A 20,311-nucleotide genomic window follows, 5' to 3' on the forward strand; every position below is an offset into this window, starting at 1 on the left:
CTCTATGCACTTTACACTATATTATTACCCCAGCAGACCATAGAACACTCCGAAACATTCTCAGCTTCCCGGGGAAGTATACAGTGCAAGCAGCAGATTAAGCGCTCAAACACTAACAAACTGACAAGATCTTTCGCTGTCTATAGCCGGGTACCCATTCCCACCTGGGTGAAGTGAGGAAAATTCGTGTAAAGTGCCTTTCCCAAGGACACGTCGGGCCCTTGACGGGATTCGAACCCACGACCTTACGGTTGCGAGTCAGAGAGCCTAACCACTAGGCCACCGACGCCACAAAGTTTAGTTTTTGTGGAGGTTATACGGTGCTCGTGGCTGCATAAGGTCAAATGGTGTCTATGGTTTCTTGAGGATCATGCTTATGGTAATTCTTTAATGATGATGAAGCCCATTTTTGTAGAGATTTTACGGCGCTCGCAACTGCATAAGGTCATATGAGCGCCAGAAGATTAGAGGCGTTAAAAGAGAGTAACAAACATGAAAAAGAAGAAGGGGATATAAGGACGATAGATGTTTGATAGGAAAGAAGAACCAAACCACACCAGAGCACCCGCCAACCACCCACGAAGCCCATTTTTACTTGAACAGAGACGTGAACACAAGAAATGACATTCACTGGAGTTCAGAAAGACCAGAAAACGTCGTTGACCGAAACCTGCGCACACAGAATGCGTGGGTTGCAGTAGAACCTATTGGTCAGAACTGGTTCATATGGAAAGTGGAGACAAAAGCAGATGACGACAGAACATATGGTTAGAGAGCAGGAAAGAATATGAAAGAAGAAAATGTTCCATTGTTGTCAGGTCTCGAATCGAGGACCTATCGAATGAGAGGCAAACAGCATAACCTGTAGACCATGAGAGATTAACAAACAAATAAAAAAGGCAAAACAAACAGAAACAGCAGGTAAAGAAAAGTAGGATCACCCACCAACCACCCGTGAACTACAAGAAGAACCCTCCACAGCAGACAAATGGTGATCTCAAGATAAACAAACATCAGCTACAAAAAGTAGTACGACATTCAAATAAAAAACGCGACAAGAGGAATACAACATCCATAAATCTTTATTGCGCTTATCAACTGTTTACATTGGTGGGTTGTGTGAAAGTATACACATGCGTAGGTATAAAATACTTTTGAGGAGCAAATAAAGCAAAGCCGTAATCTGCATTACAAATGCGAACTGCCTTTAAAAATGGCCACAAGCTCTGAGGCAGAGGACTGGGAGAACCTTTTGCCTTGTTAGAAAACTAGCAACAAGCCAGGCAGTGTGGAAGCAGCAAGCTTGTACACTCATTCTCATTCAACGTCTACAAGACACTGCAGGGAATATTACCAACAGCTTTTGCTTGCGCACGCCAGCTTTCTATAGCATAAAAAGCATTCTTTGTGTTCTCAGCAAAATGGTCACATAATATTCATCAATAAACGACAATGACAGCAATAAACGACAATGACAGCAATAACGACTCTTTGTCCTGAAAATTCCAAGGAGTAGTGTCACATACGTCATTGCCTTACACTACTACTACTACTACACTAGGGGACCGCTTGATTTGTGGAGAATCATTAGAAGGAGAGGTGCTAACCTAACTACTGAACAAAATTCCTCAACTCCAGGGAAACTCAGAATTCATGAATCATTCTGTCTAATACATCTCATTATATCAGGACTTTTTATAATTAAAAAAAAAGAAAAAAGAAAAGAAAAAAAAAAAGCCAATAACAATTGGCCCAGTCGGGCAAAAAGTGGACACTTACACGAGTCCCAAGTTTCTGATTTATCTGAAATCTTGAAACCTCTCTATTTATAAAGCAAACCAATGCATCTTTATATCTCTCCAACAAACATGCATTCTGCGTAGGACCAAATTTCAATTTTATTTTTTTTTAAATTGGTGGTAACCGTAAACAAAGCTCACAGGAAATTCTTTTTCTGTTTCATCATTGCTCACACAAGTTGTACAAGATGGATGAAGTGGTCAGAAGCTGAGTTTAGCAACAGTCGGAATGTAACAGCAGACCACAGAGCTTGCTTTTTCTGTGGCCAAAACACATTTATTTCATTAGTACAATATATGTCACAGGAGGCACTCCGTTTGTCCCTACTTCTATCTCTGGGAAAAGAAAAAAAGCCACTGTTACTAGTGTTAATGTATTCCCCTCTAATCCCAAAGGTGTTATCAAGATTTCTGTTATCAATCTACTCACCATACCAAACCACTGAAAATAACATGTTACAAAAAAAAAAAAGAAAAAAAAAAAGAGGGGTGGTGATTTGTGGTGACGGAAAAAAAAAACTCAATTGTCAATAAACTGTTAAGACTCAGAAAACAGGACATTATCATAAGATATTCCCAGTCCCAGTAACCAGTACTGTAAAACAAAATCAAGAGTGTGAACAAACGGGCTTTTGGTTGTGCTGTGATTAAACAAACAGCCAACACGAATGACCACACACAGCAGAGCTCCTCCCAAGTTCAAGTCGCTACAATAACCCCACCCACAAAAGTCTGCACAACATCCAATTCAGTACAAGAAAGACACAAAAATCAAAGAAAAATTCACTGGCCACCAAAGGACTTTGCTATCATGTGCCACAGCATAAAAGGCCTATGTCAAGTAGCAAATTCTGCTTTTCATAATAAGTAAGGCACACAATGGATCCCTCCAACAGACATTCTGGGGCAACTACACAAGCGTATTATGCAATGTGAATCTTGACGCGAAATTCTGATCCTTTCAGATGGAAAGCCCCATGCTTATAATTTTATTTCACATAAATTACAACCTTAATAGGAAAGAAAGTTGCTGGTTTCTTGAACATCTTTTCGGTAGTACGAAAACGAAACCAGCCAAGCAAACTTGCCCTCATTTACGAGAGAGAAACAAACAGGTAGAGGGCTGAAAACTTACAGACAGCATACACAGGGACGTTATTATGGAAAGGCTGTGAACATACACAATACGCGGACCGTTTTGGTTGAAAAAAATAAATCAAAACATTTAAAGACAAAGTAAAATAGCGACAAACACACATCAAAAGAAAAAAAATTGGGATAATACAAATGAGGAATTGATTTTTAAAAAAACATGAGGTCAAAAATAAAAATTGAACACAACAGCTATAAACTATGGAAAAGAAGTCCCGTTTGTGCTAAGGATTGCGTAATATCAGCAGGAATATTTCAATTAGGAAAAATGTTCATCTGGCAAAATATAAGGCACTAGACATTGACGTTTGTCAAATCGAGAAAGATTATGGAAAATTCAATGATAGCCGGGCCTCTGGGCATGGTTAGCTTTGAACACATGTGGCTGATATCTATTTACAAAAATTGCAAGAGATTTCCACTCACACCGGAGGAGGGCACTTCGAAGACCTCACAAGTTCCAACCCCACCACACTCTGTACAAAATCCTGTGTGTGACATGTCATGACAATACACACAGCGGCATATCGCCGTTGTCACAAGCAATCCGCTCTAGTCCAAATTTTGAGAATTTTTCTATTTGTACACCGTTCCAAAGCTCTATCAAAGATATCACCAAAATGCAGCTTAATGCTACGGTCAAGGCTTAAAATGGTTTTGCTTTTCGTGATTCCTGGTAGGACTAACACAAGTTTTTTTGTCTGGTGTAAAAAAGTACAGAAAAGGACCAGAGAGGATTGCTTAAGACACTGACGATATGGCACGAGTGGCAGGAGGATACCACAGGAAGCTATGGTAACGATTCTACCAATATAATGAGCTCATTACTTCTCCCACAAGCTCTTGCCCTGTGGGAGCATCACCACACAAACAGCAACAGTGGAGTCGGCTCAAATCGAAATCTGTGGGGACCTTAGCATTTTTTAAAGGGGGGGGGGGGGGGGGGGGGGCTTTAAAAGGGTTGCTCAAAATTGGGTGTGTGAGCGTGTGTCCATGTGTTTGAGTTGTGCGTGTGTGATTAGGGATTCGATTTTCTTTCAGTTGTGCGTGTGTGATTAGGGATTCGATTTTCTTTCAGTTTACCGCTGTTTTCCAATTAAATGAGTTCTGTTTAAGCCGGCTCCACTGAACCCCCTTTCACACCTCGCCTACACAAAAGGTGTGCGGGGAAAAAATTAACGCAGCTGTGCCCACAGGTTAAGTACAGGCCTCACACGCCGTAACATATGTACATGAACACTTTCAGGAGTTATTTATATAATACTAAATATAATTCTACAACTTGGACTGTACACAGAGAAAGACAAGATTGGTCCTTTTGTTCTGGGGGCTCTTCAAGCCCTTTGGACATATTTGTGGGGAAATGTACACGGGAGTACACACTATAGCGCAGTAAAAACATTTGTGGCATAACTTACTGTCAAATATCTCAACGATCAACCGTAGAGGCTCCAACTTTTACACAATGACACATCAATTTGTCTCAGTAGATAAATACTTTTTTAACCACCTGTATTCTAGAACATTCTTTAATAAATACTGATAAAAAATCCCGGTGAGTGTTTACAGATTTTAAATACTGATAAAAAATCCCGGTGAGTGTTTACAGATTTTAAAATGTTGACATCCCATCAGCTGGGACAACGGCACTTTTAAAAGCAAGCCCGTCCGCCATCTTACCGTGACACAATTCTGATTGAAAGCATGTTTTGAGAACCTTTAGCGCAAAAAAAAATAAAATGTATTCACTGTAAAATTAGTTGAAGAGTTATTTGAAAATGATAAGTTGTGCTGCAAACTTTTTACTTCACTATAGTGTGTCATATACACATACATGGGCACACACTGCAGTGTGTCATATACACATATACGAACAAACACGGTTGTGTGCCAAAAATACAATACACCGGCACATACACATTTACCCGACTCCCAAGATCTCTGAATTTTCCCCTGCCTTGGAGACACTAAACATGACGGCAGCAAATTAAGAAAACTGATCGATACCTTTCAATATTGGAGAAAGGCATTCCTTTCAATATTGGAGAAAGACATTCTCAACACTGGTAATGTGGTGAAGAGAAACTAAACCTGGAGCCTGCTCAACCGTCCTAAAGTGACAAAAGTCCGGATATTAAAAACTAATAGACAAATGGGGGGTTTTTTTTCGGTTGCTTTTTAAAAAAAAACACCAAATTATGCAACTCAAAACTGGTGACTTTACACTAACAGGTTGCCATTAATAAATTTCTGTTCAACGAGCAAGCACGAAATCTCACACCCCCACCCAAGGGGAAACTGCCAAACGCCATTACGGGGAGATAGAGAGAGAGAGAGAGAGAGGGACAAAGGGACATGGGTATAACGATAATCACTAGGTTCTGGGCCACTGTTGTAAACGACAGTGCAAAATGCAATAAAGCAGAGACAGGGCCAGCCTGAAATTCCAAGTTCTGAATGCCACTCATTTCTCAGACGGTCTCCGGCCTGACACAAAATGCAAATTATAGGTTTTGGATCCCATTCAACACAACCATGTCAGCGGGGAGATTCTGAACAGGAGAACAGAAGAACAGACACTGATTAACTTTAACTCCTAAAGATTGTAAACAGGAGAACTGGTTACTTTGGTAGACGTTTACAAATAAAAATTTTCAATCATTTTCAGTGTGTGTGTGTGCGTGCATGGGGGTATTTTCAGAACAAGCTCGTAGGTAAGTTAATGAATTGGTTTTATTGATCAATATTATGGTCTGTGATTTTAGAAAATGAGAATCTTAAAGAAAGATTGTTCAAATTCTATCAAAGAAACACTCCCTTCTCCTTCTCATGAAATGGCACTAGAGGCTCTTAAGTTCTGGAATCCATGACAGCTTAAACTTTATAATGCCCAACCCAAACATCCAAGCCGCGATCAGACAAAGAAGCATTGTGCTCCGCGACAAATGCCAAAGAATGTCTTAAAATGCTCCAGGCATAAACTTGTCTTTACCGAACCATAAAATACAAAAGTACACCTTTAGATTGAAAATACTGCAAAGATAAAAGTAACAATTCTTTAAAGACAAAATATGTGTGAAATTATATATAGAAATAGAAAGAAATTTTTTTTTCTCATAAGACTAGTTTACTCAGCAGAAAAGAATAAGAGACGCCCCAAAAGTGATCTATTTCCAGTGTGACTGTGAACCTTACTTTTCTAGTCCCCTACTTGGGCCTGGACAGAGGCAGGAACAGAGCTACAAAGTCCACAGTTAAAAGGAACCATGAACTGCAGAAAGGAATGGGGCCCTAGGTGTCTAGATGTCATCTTCATCGCTGGCTGCCTCAAACATATCCAGCAGGTTCTTGGGCTCTATCCCGGCTTTCGGCTCGTCACACTCCATCGTGGTCAGCGAACAGATGGGAGGCGGCGTGCCTGACCGGTTGTCGCCGTCTGGACACGGGCGCTGGCTGTCGGTTGGCAAGACCCGAGAGGACGGGGTGCTGGTTATTGAACTGGTAAACAGGGTCCTGCAAGGAGAAAACTGGACATCAACCTCTGGCTCTTTCATGAGCATGGACAAAACCAATCCAAAGAAAAGAAAACAAAAACAAAAACAGCCAGATGGCTGCAACAGACCCACCACCTGATCTTTAGTTGTAACTGTAATCAATAAAACCATTACCTAACAAATGTTTCAAAACACTTCAACAGTAGTTCTCTAATCATCTCCCTCTATTGAGCCTACATTTTTCAGCCTTACGATGGACAAAATGGTGGGTACTGTGGAGGTGGGGTGGGGAGTGGTGGTGTTAAACATTATGTGGGCACTGTGGGGGGGTTTTGGGTAGTTCTTTTTTAACATTACACATTATGATAGTGAAAAGCAATTTCTAAGCAAGCATTGAAGTTTTTACACTCAAAGCTTAACACAGAGAAGAACAAAACAGTCTTTAGAGAAATAAAGGGGCCCATAATTCCCAGTGAAGGAAATGAAAACGAGTTTTGTTTTTTTACCAACAAACTACTCCTTGGAGATTACAACGGTCAAAACATATCCTCATTGAGCACACATAAGGTTAGCCAGCTGTTTCAGATGTTTTATAGCAGCTTTTTAATCTGCGGTATTAGATGCATGCATGCACTCCAGACACGCTTGTTGAAATTTAAATTCTAAAAGTTGGGGAGAAAAAAGGTGAGTAAAAGATACATAATTACCATACAATTTTTTTTAAATGACACAAGTTTATTTTCTTTCCTGAACAAAATTTGCATAACAGTATGCCCACAGTATGAGTGTTTGCTTTAAATATACACGAATCACAATGCAAACACTTAAGAGTATGTATGCAAATCCTCTCGCTGCATTTTTCCACTGTTCACATACCTTTTGATTGGCGAGCCATTATTAAGAACAGTTGTAGCCGGCCGTCTGCGCAGGGCAGGGGTTGTGTATGCTCGCCGCGGAGGGGGATCACTGTCATCAAACAAAAAAGGGAGAAATTTGTTAACTCAAACTGGGTCAGGACAGCAGGGAAGGGAGAAATTTGTTAACTGGGTCAGGACAGCAGGGAAGGGAGAAATTTGACAACTGGGTCAGGACAGCAGGGAAGGGAGAAATTTGTTAACTGGGTGAGGACTGCCCTCACAACAGCATAAGGTCATATGAGCACCAAAGGGTGGATGTCACCAAAGAAGCTCAAATAAATAAATAAATATATAAATAAAAACCACAAAAATAAAGAGGTATCAAAAGGAGAGATAAGGAACATAGACATTCGATTAGGAAAAAAGGAACAAACAGCACTAAAGTACCCGCCAACCACTCACTAAAAATATCTCAACAAATCAAAATGTACAACGTTTTACTGAAATAGTTTAAAAAAAAAAAAAAACTTCCTAAAACAAACACTACTTACACTGGCATAGCAAACTCGTCGGAAGAATTAAGTAAGTCTGAGCCGTGAGTGCGACGGTCGTGATCGTCGGCCAGGAAATCATCTGTTCAGAGACAACACAAACAATTTGCTTCGTTGAGTCAACCCACAACAACAACATCAGCCTACAATACAATCAAAGATTGTACACTACAAGCTGCTCCACTCTTTTACGGGTGACCCCCCCCAAACAAAAATACCATTTAGGGGGGGGGGGGGGGGGGGGGGGGGGGGGGAGGAGGGGGGGAATGCTTACAGCAACATCTATACAACAGCAGATTTCCTACCACTTTTATGCAGTGACCTACATGCATTTCTCATACCAAAACTAGGAGCAAAGATTGCTCAAAACAAATCTCTATTTTAGAAACAAAACAACAAAACAAAAACGCTGGCATCAACGTCAGTAGTGACATCTATAAAATTGTAAATAATCCAGGATTGCATTGAGAGTGAATCATCATATAATGTTTCATCTTTTAAGATTATACAATCCCCATAAAGAGGAAAAATAAAAATATCAATAGCTGTTAACTTGTGAGCATTGACCACATGTAACTCCCCTCCAAACCCTCAACACACATAATATTGTGAGTAACGGTAACTCCCATTGACTTTTATAATAAAGCCTTTGTTTTTTATCCCATTATTCAAATTCTAGTCTTGAAAGTTCATAATTTTTCTGCAATATCGGAAAGTCAGTGTAGAGGAAGGCTGGAATAAAGCGAATATGTATTTTCAGACTGGGGAAAAAAAAAAGACTTCTGTAGCCCTAAAAATGCATCTAGATTTTATGTTTTGTTTGTTTTAGTAGAGGATTTACGGCGCTCGCAACTGCATACGGTCATAGGCGCACCAGAAAATTATAGGTTTTTAGTTTTAGTAGAGTTTTTATGGCGCTCGCAACTGCATAAGGTCATGTGAGCGCCAGACGATTAAAGGTGTTACAAGAGAGTAACAAACATAAAAAAGAAGGGGAGATAAGGACGATAGATGTTTGATAGGAAAGAAGAAGCAGACAACACCAGAGCACCTACCAACCACCCACATCTACATTTTACGTACCAGTTGGCAGCTATGAATATCTATCACCCGGACACTTTAAAAATTGAAACAACTGGATTCTTCCCAAGACATATAAAGTACAGTAAGACCAAAACCTGGCTCAGGACATAAGGCGTAGTTCTAAGTTCGGCAAGCCACAATACATTAAATATTTCGGACTGAGCAAGAAATTAACAAAGTTCCCGGAGTTCAGCACACAATACCGGAAGAAGTTCAAAGTGACTGCAAAATGAAATTCAAAGGTGTTAGTAAGAGTTTAACGCAACTTGCAATACACTAAGGTCATATAAGAGTAGAAGTTTAGAGGTGTTACAAGAGAGAAACAAACATAAAAAAGGAGGAGAGATCAGGACAATAGATGTTTGATGGCAAAGAAGGAGCAAACCACACCAGAGCACCTGCCAACCACCCATTCAAAGGTGTTACAGTCTCATAAGTTAACACAGATAAAGGTTCTGACAGTGCTTAAGTCTCAACACACATGGGTACACTTACCGTCAGAGCTGCAGTCTCTGTCCGACTTGGGACTCTGTCGACCATTTGGACCCTGAGGGGGTGTGTGGGGCTCGGCGTTGGCAGATAAAAGGCTTCCTGGTCTCTGTGGAACAGACGTACACAAAAGCTTTTGCCAATGAACAAAAGTCAACAACACCTTCAGTGAATGAACAGCGGTAAATGAACTTTTCAGTGAATGAACAAGGGGATAAACAAAATTTGTCAATGAACAAAGTGAACAACATTTTCTATGAATGGATGCACATAAACTTTTTGTAAATCATCCAATGTAAATAAGCTGTTGGTGAATGAACAAAAAAGTAAACAACTTTTTTTTCAAACATTGAGAAAACGTCCTATGAACGATCAACATTCCAAGCAAAGCTTTCTGTCAATGAACAAATTTAAACGCATAAATAAAACTCCATTTAGCTGTACAAAAGCAAAATGGCAACAAAAAGTTTTGGTAAAACAAGTATGTTGTACCTCTGTAAAAGCATGTCGACTAGCTCTCTACAATACATAAGTTTTTAATTTCAACAAACAGCTTCAATCTTCAGCCTTTTATAGTTTTTAATTAAAACATTTTTAAGAAAGAAAAAAAAATAGAGGGTTTTACGGCGCTCGCAACTGTATAAGGTCATATATGAGCGCCAAGGGTTGTGTGTCAACAGAGAAGTCTTTACAGGGAATCAGACTTAGACTGCTCACCTCTCTAGCTTCAACAGCACAAGGTCTGCTTCGACTATCAAGGCACCCAAAAATAGCAGGTCACAAGAGAGAGACACATACAAAAGAAATAGAGGGAAAAAGGACAATAGTAAGGATTAGGACAAAAAAAGCAGCAGTTCCCAGTTGTAGATCAGGCACAGTTATGAGCATGACATGAATCAGCCCATTTACAATTCTACTTTGCTTGAACGAGAAATGTCCCCCCTTTGGGAATGGCCTAAAGACACTACAGTCAGTGGCACTGCCCCGGGGGAGGGGGTGTATGTGTAATTAAGACATGACATTATGATGATGGATAGACAACAACAAAAATGACGTATTCTAAATTTGGGAGAAGAAGCAGATCAAGACGAAATCAAAGCAGACGAAATAAAATTCTACAACCAACCAAATAGCCAACCTACCGACCAGCGGACAACATAAAACCCATGCCATGCTCTATTTATAAATACCAAAGTTCCATGACAGTGTACGTATGCACGTGTGTAAGTGTATGCAAAACAAGGAGAGCACAAAAACAGAGCAATATTTCATTTCAAGCTATACACACAGAAGTGTTCCCCAGTGCTAAATGGGGGGAATGGGGGGGAAAGACAACCAAAAGATTACTTTTCTGTTACAATTGATACCTCAAACATGTGATATGTAGGTCCCAAGGCCTTCACGTTCCCAAGCCTCTATGATACTATAGCTGGGGTATTTCATGTCCCCAAGTCTCTATCTGTGAGTTAGCTTTATTAAGATTTTCACAACTCTTGCAATGCAAATAAGTAGTATAAGTGCCAACATCTTTTTTTTTTTTTTAACTGTTGTTGCTTTAGTAAGAGTCTTACGGCACTTGCAACACAATTAGGTCACATAAATGCAGAAGATTAGAGGTGTTACAGGAGTATCAAACACAAAAAAGGTGGAGAGATAAAGACAATAGATGTTTGATAGAATGAAGGAGCAAAACACATCAGTGCATCTGCCAACCACTAACTGTACCAAAGTCTACAGGTATTGCTATAAAGTAACAAAAAATAGTTTTGTTTTAGTAAGAGTTTTATGGCACTTTGAATACAAGGCCATATAAGTGCCAAAGATGGGAGGAGTTACAAGAGAGTAACAAACACAAAAAAGAAGGAGGAGCGATAAGGACTATAGATGTATGAAAGGAAAGAAGGAGCAAACCACACCAGAGCACCTGTCAGTAACAAACAAAAAAAAAAGGAAAAAAGAAAAAAAAGAAAAAAAAAGATATAGACAATAGGAAAGAGGGAGCAAACCACACCGCAGCACCCACCAACCACCCACTCAAGCTGTTAGATGTCCAATCTCATTACTCCTTCCATCATTAACTTAACTCCCGTCCCATGTCTAGAACATGTACACTAAAAAACAAACCCTCTAAGATTAGCATGCAAAAAAACAAAACTAATTGACAACATCCACTAGGAGACACTAGGACAACCACACACAACCAGGCCATCACAAATTCTAGAACATCAGAGCCTCAGCTTCCCTGAATGAGAGCATCCAACGGCCAAAGGAGGAAGTCGAGAAATTCTTGACAGCACCTACAAGTCTATACGCATACCACAGGGGCCCCACAAACTCATAAACGCAAAGTCAAGACAAAAGGAGATACTTATCATTGGCCAGTCTCACACGCAGACCACAAGACACACCATATCTTTTGGCCATAACTGCACTGCATGATAACAAAAATCAACAATTCAATTTCGAAGCTGATTACAAACAGCGGTCATCTAACACAAGGGACCCATTTACACTAGACAAAGAATAAGCCAAACGCAAAGTATCCAAATACAAGAATAAGTCAAAAGCAATGTTTCAACACATTTCACTCCATGGAGAGAAACCAAACATTTCAAACAATGACATTTAGAGTAGAAAAAAAAATGTGTGCAACACCATACAACCACAGGAAAAGGTGAAGAGGAGTTGAAAAGCACAAACTCCCCACCCTCCAGTCATCTGTTATTGTGCAGTGTTTTTTTTTTAATTTATTTGCTTTACCGTAGGAAAAGTCTGGGTTTGTTTTAGTAAAGGTTTTACGGCGCTCGCAACAGCATAAGGTCATATGAGGGCCAGAAGATTAGATGTGTAACAAGAGAGTAACAAACATAAAAAAGAAGGAGGGGGAGATAAGGACGATAGACGTTTGATAGGGAAGAAGAAGAAGCAAACCACACCAGACCACCCGCGGAAAAGTCTAATCATTAACGGAAGATTTTAAGGAAAAGTCTAATAATTGGCTTCCTTAAAAATAAAATATATCTTAGTGGACTAAACGGGAAACGGATCAAATGACTGATCAAGACGAGGGCAACACTGGGAAATTGTGACTACTGCCCTATAAAGTTGGCTGTTGTCATTGTCATTGGTGGGTCAGATAAGCACAAGTCAAACAAAGACTAGCAAACATATGTCAGCAATAGACAGGGAAGCTATGCATGTCGACCCCCAGTAATACAAACATCCTTGTTGCTTCAACTAAAGAGCAAATGATCTTAATCTCTTACTACAACATTATAGACATCTGGAGGAGAATCGAGAGCTCTAGTCAAAATTAGTGTAGAAGAAAGTAATCGCAAAAAACCCACTTCCCTCACATTACAGACCAGACCGACTGCCCCTCCCCCCTCCCCTTCAATAACTGTGGCAAAAAATCTAACTGCTGCCAAATCCCCCCCCCCCCCCCCCCACCCGAAGTTGAACATGTCAAAACTCACCAGTATGTTGACAACATTGGAGATCATGCTGTCATGATTTCTCTTCTTGTACACCTGAAAGAGATGAGACAAACGTTCAAAGTTAACAACAACTAAAAAACCCCCACCAAAGTAACTGTCAAAGTTTAACTTCGTAAACATTCGCTAGTTGCTAAACTGTTCTGAAGAAAGTCTCTACCTCAACGCATATTATCAGGCTCTGAACCCGAGCCTTCTCACATGGAAGTATGAAGGCAAGCACAGGAACCAGCACTCAAATACAACCACACAAAGCCTCTGACACCCACTGGTTATTTTGTTTAAGTAAAGAAAAGCACATTGAAATAAGAATGGTCATTTTGATACTAGAAAATTTTTTTTATATTAATAATAACGGACAGAAATAGCAGGAAGGGAAAGAAAAGAAATAGGACCCACCAGTGGCACCCCCCCCCCCCCCCCAAAAAAAAGACAAAAACCCATCAGCACACCGGCTACATTTTCTTAATCAAAGGGTTGTCATAAAGGCCCATTTTGTAAAAAGATCTCAAGAAGACAACACAGATGTACTTTGGACCCCCAAAAAGTTTTGAACTTTTTTTCATAATCTAAAGAGCAAAACAACAAATAGGACAGTTGTTGTAAGTTGTACTAACAAAATTACAGGCGCTGTTTGGTAAAGTTTTACTACGCTTGCAACTGCATACAGCCATATGATCGTGCAGGACACATGGTGGTTGTTTTCAAGTTAGTTCACAGCACGTCTTGGTTTTATTTTAAAAGCCAGAAAGAGGCATGTCAGGCTCTTTTTGCTAGATAGACAAAAAGATAAAAAGGACAGAAGGAGGATCAACTGTAAGTGGCCTCGAATTATAAGCTTCTCAGAAACAGCCTGCAGCAGGCACCCTGGACTCATGTAAGAGAAATGGAACTGTCCCAGAGCACCCACCAAAGTAAGGTGGAGGAGAGATAAGAACAATAAATGTCAGATATGAGAAAGGGAGAAAACCACATGAGAGCACCTGCCAACCACCACCAACCCACCCACCACCAACCCACCCACCAAGACAGGAGAAAGCTGTGTTGCAAAAAGACGAAACTTAAGCTAGCAAAACGAAAGGAAAGTGGCCACAGAACAGAGCGGACTTACAGCTCTTATACTTGGCATTGCTAGCACTTGGTCCACCGTGGGTCGACGGTTGTAATCTGTTTCCAGCATGCTAGTGATCACAGCCTTCAGTTCTGGACTCCGCTCTGGGAAGAATAAACGGGTGATGAAGAAAATAAGAGGAAAAAAAAAGGAAAAATAAAATCAAAATCAGGTGAACAAACACAACAAAAACCAACATTTCAATAGTCAACAGGTGAACCAAAACATAAAAAATCAACAAGTGAACCATCACAATAGAAACCCAACATTTCAATAATCAACACGACAACAACCAACATCTCACTTTTCAACAGGCGAACCAACACATTAAAAACTGACAGGTGAATCAACACATCAAAAAAACAAAACAAAAAACAGGTGAAGTACCAACACAACATAAACCTTTTAGTTTTAGAAGAGGTTTTACAGCGCTCGCAACTGCATACGGTCAAATGAGCGGCAGAAGACTAGAGGTGTTACAAGAGACTAACAAACATAAAAAAGAAGAAGGGGGAGATAAGGACGATAGATGTTTGATAGGAAAGAAGGAGCAAACCACACCAGAGCACCCGCCAACCAACCACAACATAAACCTGCAGGCAAACCAACAGATCAAGTCAACAGGTGAACCCACACAGTATAATAAATAAACCAACACACGAAACAACACTTCAAAAACCCAGGACCCGACAAAAACCTTTCTCTGAACGCCATCACAAAACAAATAGAAAAGAAAATACCTCGAAAGAATTCCGAGGGCAATGAGCCATTACGCAGCAGGTGCCAGAGCTGGCCTCCCCTCGGAATCTCAACATTGTGGCAGATCTCCAAGAAAAAAATTCCCAGGGAGAAAATGTCAGCGTGTTTGCCAAACTTTCCCTCCAACAACTCAGGTGCCAAGTATCTGGGATCTCCCTCCACTGGGTCGTTCACTTCTTTTTTCTGAAATGAAACAACAAAAGATAACCACAGTAGCAAACATCAAATTCACCTAATCTAATAAGATAATAACTAATTGTTATCTTAACATTTAGTTCCATAAAGTTCAAAGCATTCAACCCTCCACCCAATCTGGCTTTTGTCAACAACCCAACCCATTGTGAAGTTTAAAGTTTGGGTTTGATCAGTGAAAAACCCACCCTGCAGTCCTACAAGTACAGCTGCCAACTTTTCAAAACCAAAAAGTATTAGATTCAAGGGTGGGTGTCAATATGGTGGGCATTAGAGAAGTAACCCCCCCCCCCCCCCCAACATCACTATTCTGTATATGATAAAATTCAAACTATGTCAACTGTGAGAAATGTTTAGCGAAGGTCTCTCCAAATAACTTACGGGCTGGGTACTCATTATTATTCGCAAATCCCCTTTTGAAAGTTCATAATTTTTCTTCAACGTCATTAAATCTGAGTGGAGTATCAACAAAATATCATAAGTGGGGTATCAAAAAGCCCAGAATGAAAATTATGGGTTTGGCTCACCTTGGTGAGGTCAATGACCAGTCCAAAGTCTCCCAACTTGCAAACGCCATCAAAAGAGATGAAAGCGTTCTCTGGCTTGATGTCCATATGAACCAAGTTGTGGTCGTGAAGGTGTTTCACTGCCTGATGGTAGACAAACCAGCCACAAAACAAAATTAAAATAGATAAAAAGTTTGACCATATGATGAAAGACACCACAGCCACAAATAAAGACATTAAAAGACTAGGGAAAAAACTAACAACCCCCCCCCCCCAACATTTCTACAAATCAGTCTACATTGTTAGTAAACAACTAATGTCAGAATCTTTAAATTGCATCCAATATTTTCAAATTATTAGGATTTCTCAATACCTCTTGCTTTTAACATAATGTACAATGTTCATATGAAGCTAGTTTTCCTTTTACCAAATATACATATCGAATATGCTGGAGAGCAACACGTCCACAGCCCTAAATACAAACCCAATAGACCAATCTGGGCTCACATCCTGACATATCAACCTTAATTAACTTTATTATCATAATGACCAATAACACATAAATTAAAAAACTCCTTAATGTGCGAGCAGAACAATAATAAACTTCTTACAAATTTGACAAAGATGAACATATAAAAGACAAAATCTGGCTATCTACTTCCCCTCCTCTAGATTGAACAAATAATAAAAGTTTGACATTTTATTTCATCTTATAATAAAGATGGGAAAGAAGCTGTGAAGCATGAAGAATTAAGTAGAGGTTTTACGGCGCTCGCAACTGCATACGGTCATATGAGCGCCAGGAGATTCGAGATGTTACAAGAAAGTAACAAACATAAAAAAGAAGAAGGGGAGATCAGGACAATAGATGTTTGATAGGAAAGAAGGAGAAAATCACACAAGAGCACCCGCCAACAACCAAGTTTCAATGAATCAATCTCAGGAGCTTACCATAAGAAGATCCACCATATAATTCCAGATCAGCCTTTCTGGTAAATTGTGGTTCTGGTAGCAGTACTCAGAAACGCTGTTCAAAGAAAAAGTAATTATTAAGACATGCAGCTAAATACACATAAAATAGGTAAAATGTTTTTTATTCCATTAACTCAAGGACATTCCATCACAAAAAAACCTCCAAAATTGTTCAGACACCATTGGCACTGACAAAATCACAAGAATGAGGATAAAATGATGTGAACACACATGACCAAACGTGAACATGATAGACAGTCGGTCATCAGCGTTAGAGAAAGGTTATTCATTAATTATCCTATGAAACATCTGAGGAAGGCATCCAAAAAATGTCCCTCGTGGATCAATAAAGTTTCTCATCTTATCTACAATAATATTATGTTGAACCAACACAACTGAAGTCAGAACAAACAGGTAAAAATTTACTTCAGATATAACATCAAATAAGTGCAACTTTCTGGGCAAGCATTCTCAATACTACTGTTAGAAGAAAAAAAAAAGCAGAAAAAAAAGTGACAACCCAGCACAGTGAACAGCATTCATTCCATAACAACTAACTTAGCAGGAACGCGACACGTCACCTGAGGTCACAGAGCTCGGTTTGGATGTACAAGTGGCCATTCTCCTCCCAGGCCCTTACAAATCCAATGCAGTTGCGGTTGGGGGGAAGAGTCTCGTGCTTTGCTACCTCTTCCAGCTTCCGTTTCCTGGAGGAGAAAAACACCAAATATAAATAAAGGAACCAGAAACTATGTTCTGAACGATGTTCAGAGACAATCATTTAAAAAATACTAAGTTTTCCTAAATAATTAGGAAACATGTTTCTCACTGGAAGAGATCATTAAAATATAAGTATAAGCAGACTCTAACAAACCAAAATTAACTCACAGGTGTCAAAAATCTTATTACATTTCAATAAGAGTGTTACGGCATTTGCAATGGAATACGGTCATATAAGTTCCAAGGGTTCGAGGTACTACAGGAGGGTAACAAACACAAAAAAGTAGGAAAGATAAGGACAACAGATATATACTTGATAGGAAAGACAGAGCAAACCACACAAGAGCATCCACCAACCACTAATAATTGACTCTTTTAGTTTAGTTTCAGTAAGTGTTTTAGAGCACTTGCAACACAATTAGGTAAATATATCAGTTCTGAAGATTAGGTGTTATAAGAAATAAATAAACTAAACACAAAAAAAAAAGGAAAGGAGATACTGTCAATAGATAATTAATTAACAGAAAAAAGAGCCAACCACACCAGGGCACCTACAATGGACTGAATAAGAAACAATGAAAGCCACAATGAGACCCAACACAACACGGCATTATACGGCAATTTTGAACCATCAGAACAGGGCGCTCACAAGAAAGCTCACGACACAAAGACAAAATGACTTTACCTGTCAAACTGCCCCTTGAATCTCTCCCGAGATTTCTTCACAGCATAATACTTCTTGTCTTCCTTACTCTTTGCCTTGAAAACCTACATGCAACCAAAAAATATTTATAAAGCAAAGGTTCACAAAGACCAAAAAAAAAAACCTGTTCAATGCAAAATGCAAACAATATATATTATGTAATCAAAATATCTTTCTTCACAATTTGAAATCCCGAACCGTGGTAAGGATACGCACGGAAGGCAAATGATTTAATCAGAATAAATATCTTAAACCAAAGAACTAAAAGAATCCCAACAATTTGATGGCTTTAGGCAGACTGCTCTGCAAACGATTATCAATTAATTATTACCAAGGATGCCAACTGGCTATTCATTTAATCTTTGGTAAATGTGACCTTCTCAGAATCTACACTTACTTTACTTTATATGAAAACAATGAATAAAAGAAGAGAATAACATGTGAAATACTTTCTAAAAAGAATTTGTTTGCGCAATACTCCAAGCACAAGCTTAATGAAAAACAAAGTCAATTGGGGGTGGGGGGGGGGGAAGGAAATACAACTACTGCATGACACTTCAAAAGGAAACCAACCCAAAAAGAAAAGAAAAAACAAACTTACCTCTCCAAACGAGCCAAAGCCGATGGGCTGCACATCAGTGAACATTTGTTCAAAGTACAGGGCCTTAGAGTTCTCATTGTACTTAGGGCTGAGCATAGCTGAGAGGAGGTCAAGGTTAATAACACGACATTTGAGTGGCAAAGATACCCCTGAGGCCACCACCAAGACAGAAACTATCTAGAATATAAACATCAGCAAAATAACATTTATAGAAAACTGCATTAGATCAAACTTGCACATTTTTTTTTTTCAAATTGGTAATAAGAAAAACTCTCAAGATATTCACTTGATAGACTGAACAAAACTCGACAAATGTAAGACGACATATTCCTCTTCTGTATTTTTTTTTTGCTAAATTTTTACTCCAGCTTAAACCCAACCGACTGGTAACAATTATTGACTGGGGCTAGACATTCTTTTAAAATGACCCAATCCATTTATCATATTATGAACTAACATAAAATTTGTAAAAATACGAAGCCCACAAACAACTTTATTGTTAGTTTTCCATCTCATTACAGTTCTAAGAAGATCGACAAAATTTTATAGATCTTTGTCAGAAAACTTGGGCTCCACTGGCAAGTACGAAGACAACAAATCAAATACAATATACAAGACAATATCCGAGTGCACATAAAAATACATCATTACTGGTCAAGACGCATATTCTTTAACTCTTTGAACCGCGTCCAGCGGTAATAACCCTGTTCCCCACTGGACGCTAGGGGAGGTCTGATACTAGTGACAACATTTTCGTTTTATTTAGAGCTAGTTTTTGCTTGTTTTTCAGAACTATTACCGAAGCAAAGTCTTTTAGTAATGACTAAGCATTTGTTTCCGCCATTTAGAAGTTGGAGGCAAGCTTTTGGGTTTATATTGAGACATAGTGTGATAGTGCACCAGGTTTAGGTGACTAGAAAAAACCCATGGAAACGGAAAAAACTCTGGGTTTAAAAGAGTTAATGGGGTAACAGATGTGTCCTTCTCAAGCACAAATACCAGTGACTACCCACTTAAAATACTTAGAAGTCACTGTATCATTGGCACTGCTTGACGTTCTCGAACCTGAGCTGAATAACTAACCTACCACTGGAACCTTTGTCTTGTTCATTATATAAATATTGCAAACATTACGTCAAGGGAAAACACAAAAGGATACAGCCTTCAGGGTGCCTAAAGGTGACTGGTTGGGCATGGGCGCTTGCAAGAACATTTTTATGAGGAAAGACTCGACTCAAAGGCGGGCAGCTTTTCACTGGCGGCCGAGGGGGAAGCTGGTCTTTTGGGGTTCCAGCCAACTTCAACTGCAGAGGAAAAAAAGGAAAAAGTTAGCAACATAACACATAGGTTATATTCTACTTACTACACAAATAAAAAAAACACACTGTAACTTTTAAGAAACAAAACTACAATTCCACAACAGCCTCAAAGAAGAACCAAAAGAAAAACAAAACATTTTTTAAAAACAATCACCCCTTGCCCTTTCAATGAAGGCCCCAGAATTCTTGGAGCCCATGTAGTTCACAACTACATATGGAACATCCTGCTGTAACATCAGTCCCAATTTTTTTTTATAATATAAGATAAAATATTCAAATTCCACGAGCAAATTTGGCAAGACAGTATCAGAGCTGTTGGTGAAGATCAAAGACATTTCAACTTCAAGGAGTAGGCCAACACGGAACAATTGAACAAGCAAAGGACAAGTATACTATACTTCACTCCAGACCTCCAGCAAGAAACTGGAGTGGGAATGGAAGTAAAACCGTAGGTTTTGTTGTTGTTTTTTGGGGGGTTTTGTTGTTGTTGTTTTGTGTTGTTTTTTTTT

At 39.3% G+C, this 20,311-nt stretch overlaps 1 protein-coding gene across 1 annotated transcript in view; it reads right to left on the reverse strand.

Moving 5' to 3' along the window:
- Positions 1-4,518: 4,518 nt before the first annotated feature.
- The window catches only part of LOC101849780 (membrane-associated tyrosine- and threonine-specific cdc2-inhibitory kinase), a 19,510-nt gene continuing 3,717 nt past the window's right edge, over positions 4,519-20,311 (reverse strand). Inside the window, exons 2-14 of the mRNA XM_013084567.2 lie at positions 19,643-19,787; positions 18,484-18,581; positions 17,865-17,947; positions 17,041-17,166; positions 16,439-16,514; positions 15,509-15,631; positions 14,771-14,972; positions 14,031-14,134; positions 12,902-12,955; positions 9,432-9,534; positions 7,854-7,935; positions 7,322-7,411; positions 4,519-6,464 (exon numbers count right to left, since the gene is read on the reverse strand). Of these exons, the coding sequence (XP_012940021.1) occupies positions 6,251-6,464; positions 7,322-7,411; positions 7,854-7,935; positions 9,432-9,534; positions 12,902-12,955; positions 14,031-14,134; positions 14,771-14,972; positions 15,509-15,631; positions 16,439-16,514; positions 17,041-17,166; positions 17,865-17,947; positions 18,484-18,581; positions 19,643-19,787 (1,500 nt within the window). The 3' untranslated portion in view covers positions 4,519-6,250. The remainder of the gene's footprint in view (positions 6,465-7,321; positions 7,412-7,853; positions 7,936-9,431; positions 9,535-12,901; positions 12,956-14,030; positions 14,135-14,770; positions 14,973-15,508; positions 15,632-16,438; positions 16,515-17,040; positions 17,167-17,864; positions 17,948-18,483; positions 18,582-19,642; positions 19,788-20,311) is intronic.

This window comes from Aplysia californica, unplaced genomic scaffold, assembly GCF_000002075.1.
Source record: "Aplysia californica isolate F4 #8 unplaced genomic scaffold, AplCal3.0 scaffold00302, whole genome shotgun sequence".
Classification (NCBI taxonomy): Eukaryota; Metazoa; Mollusca; class Gastropoda; order Aplysiida; family Aplysiidae; genus Aplysia; species Aplysia californica.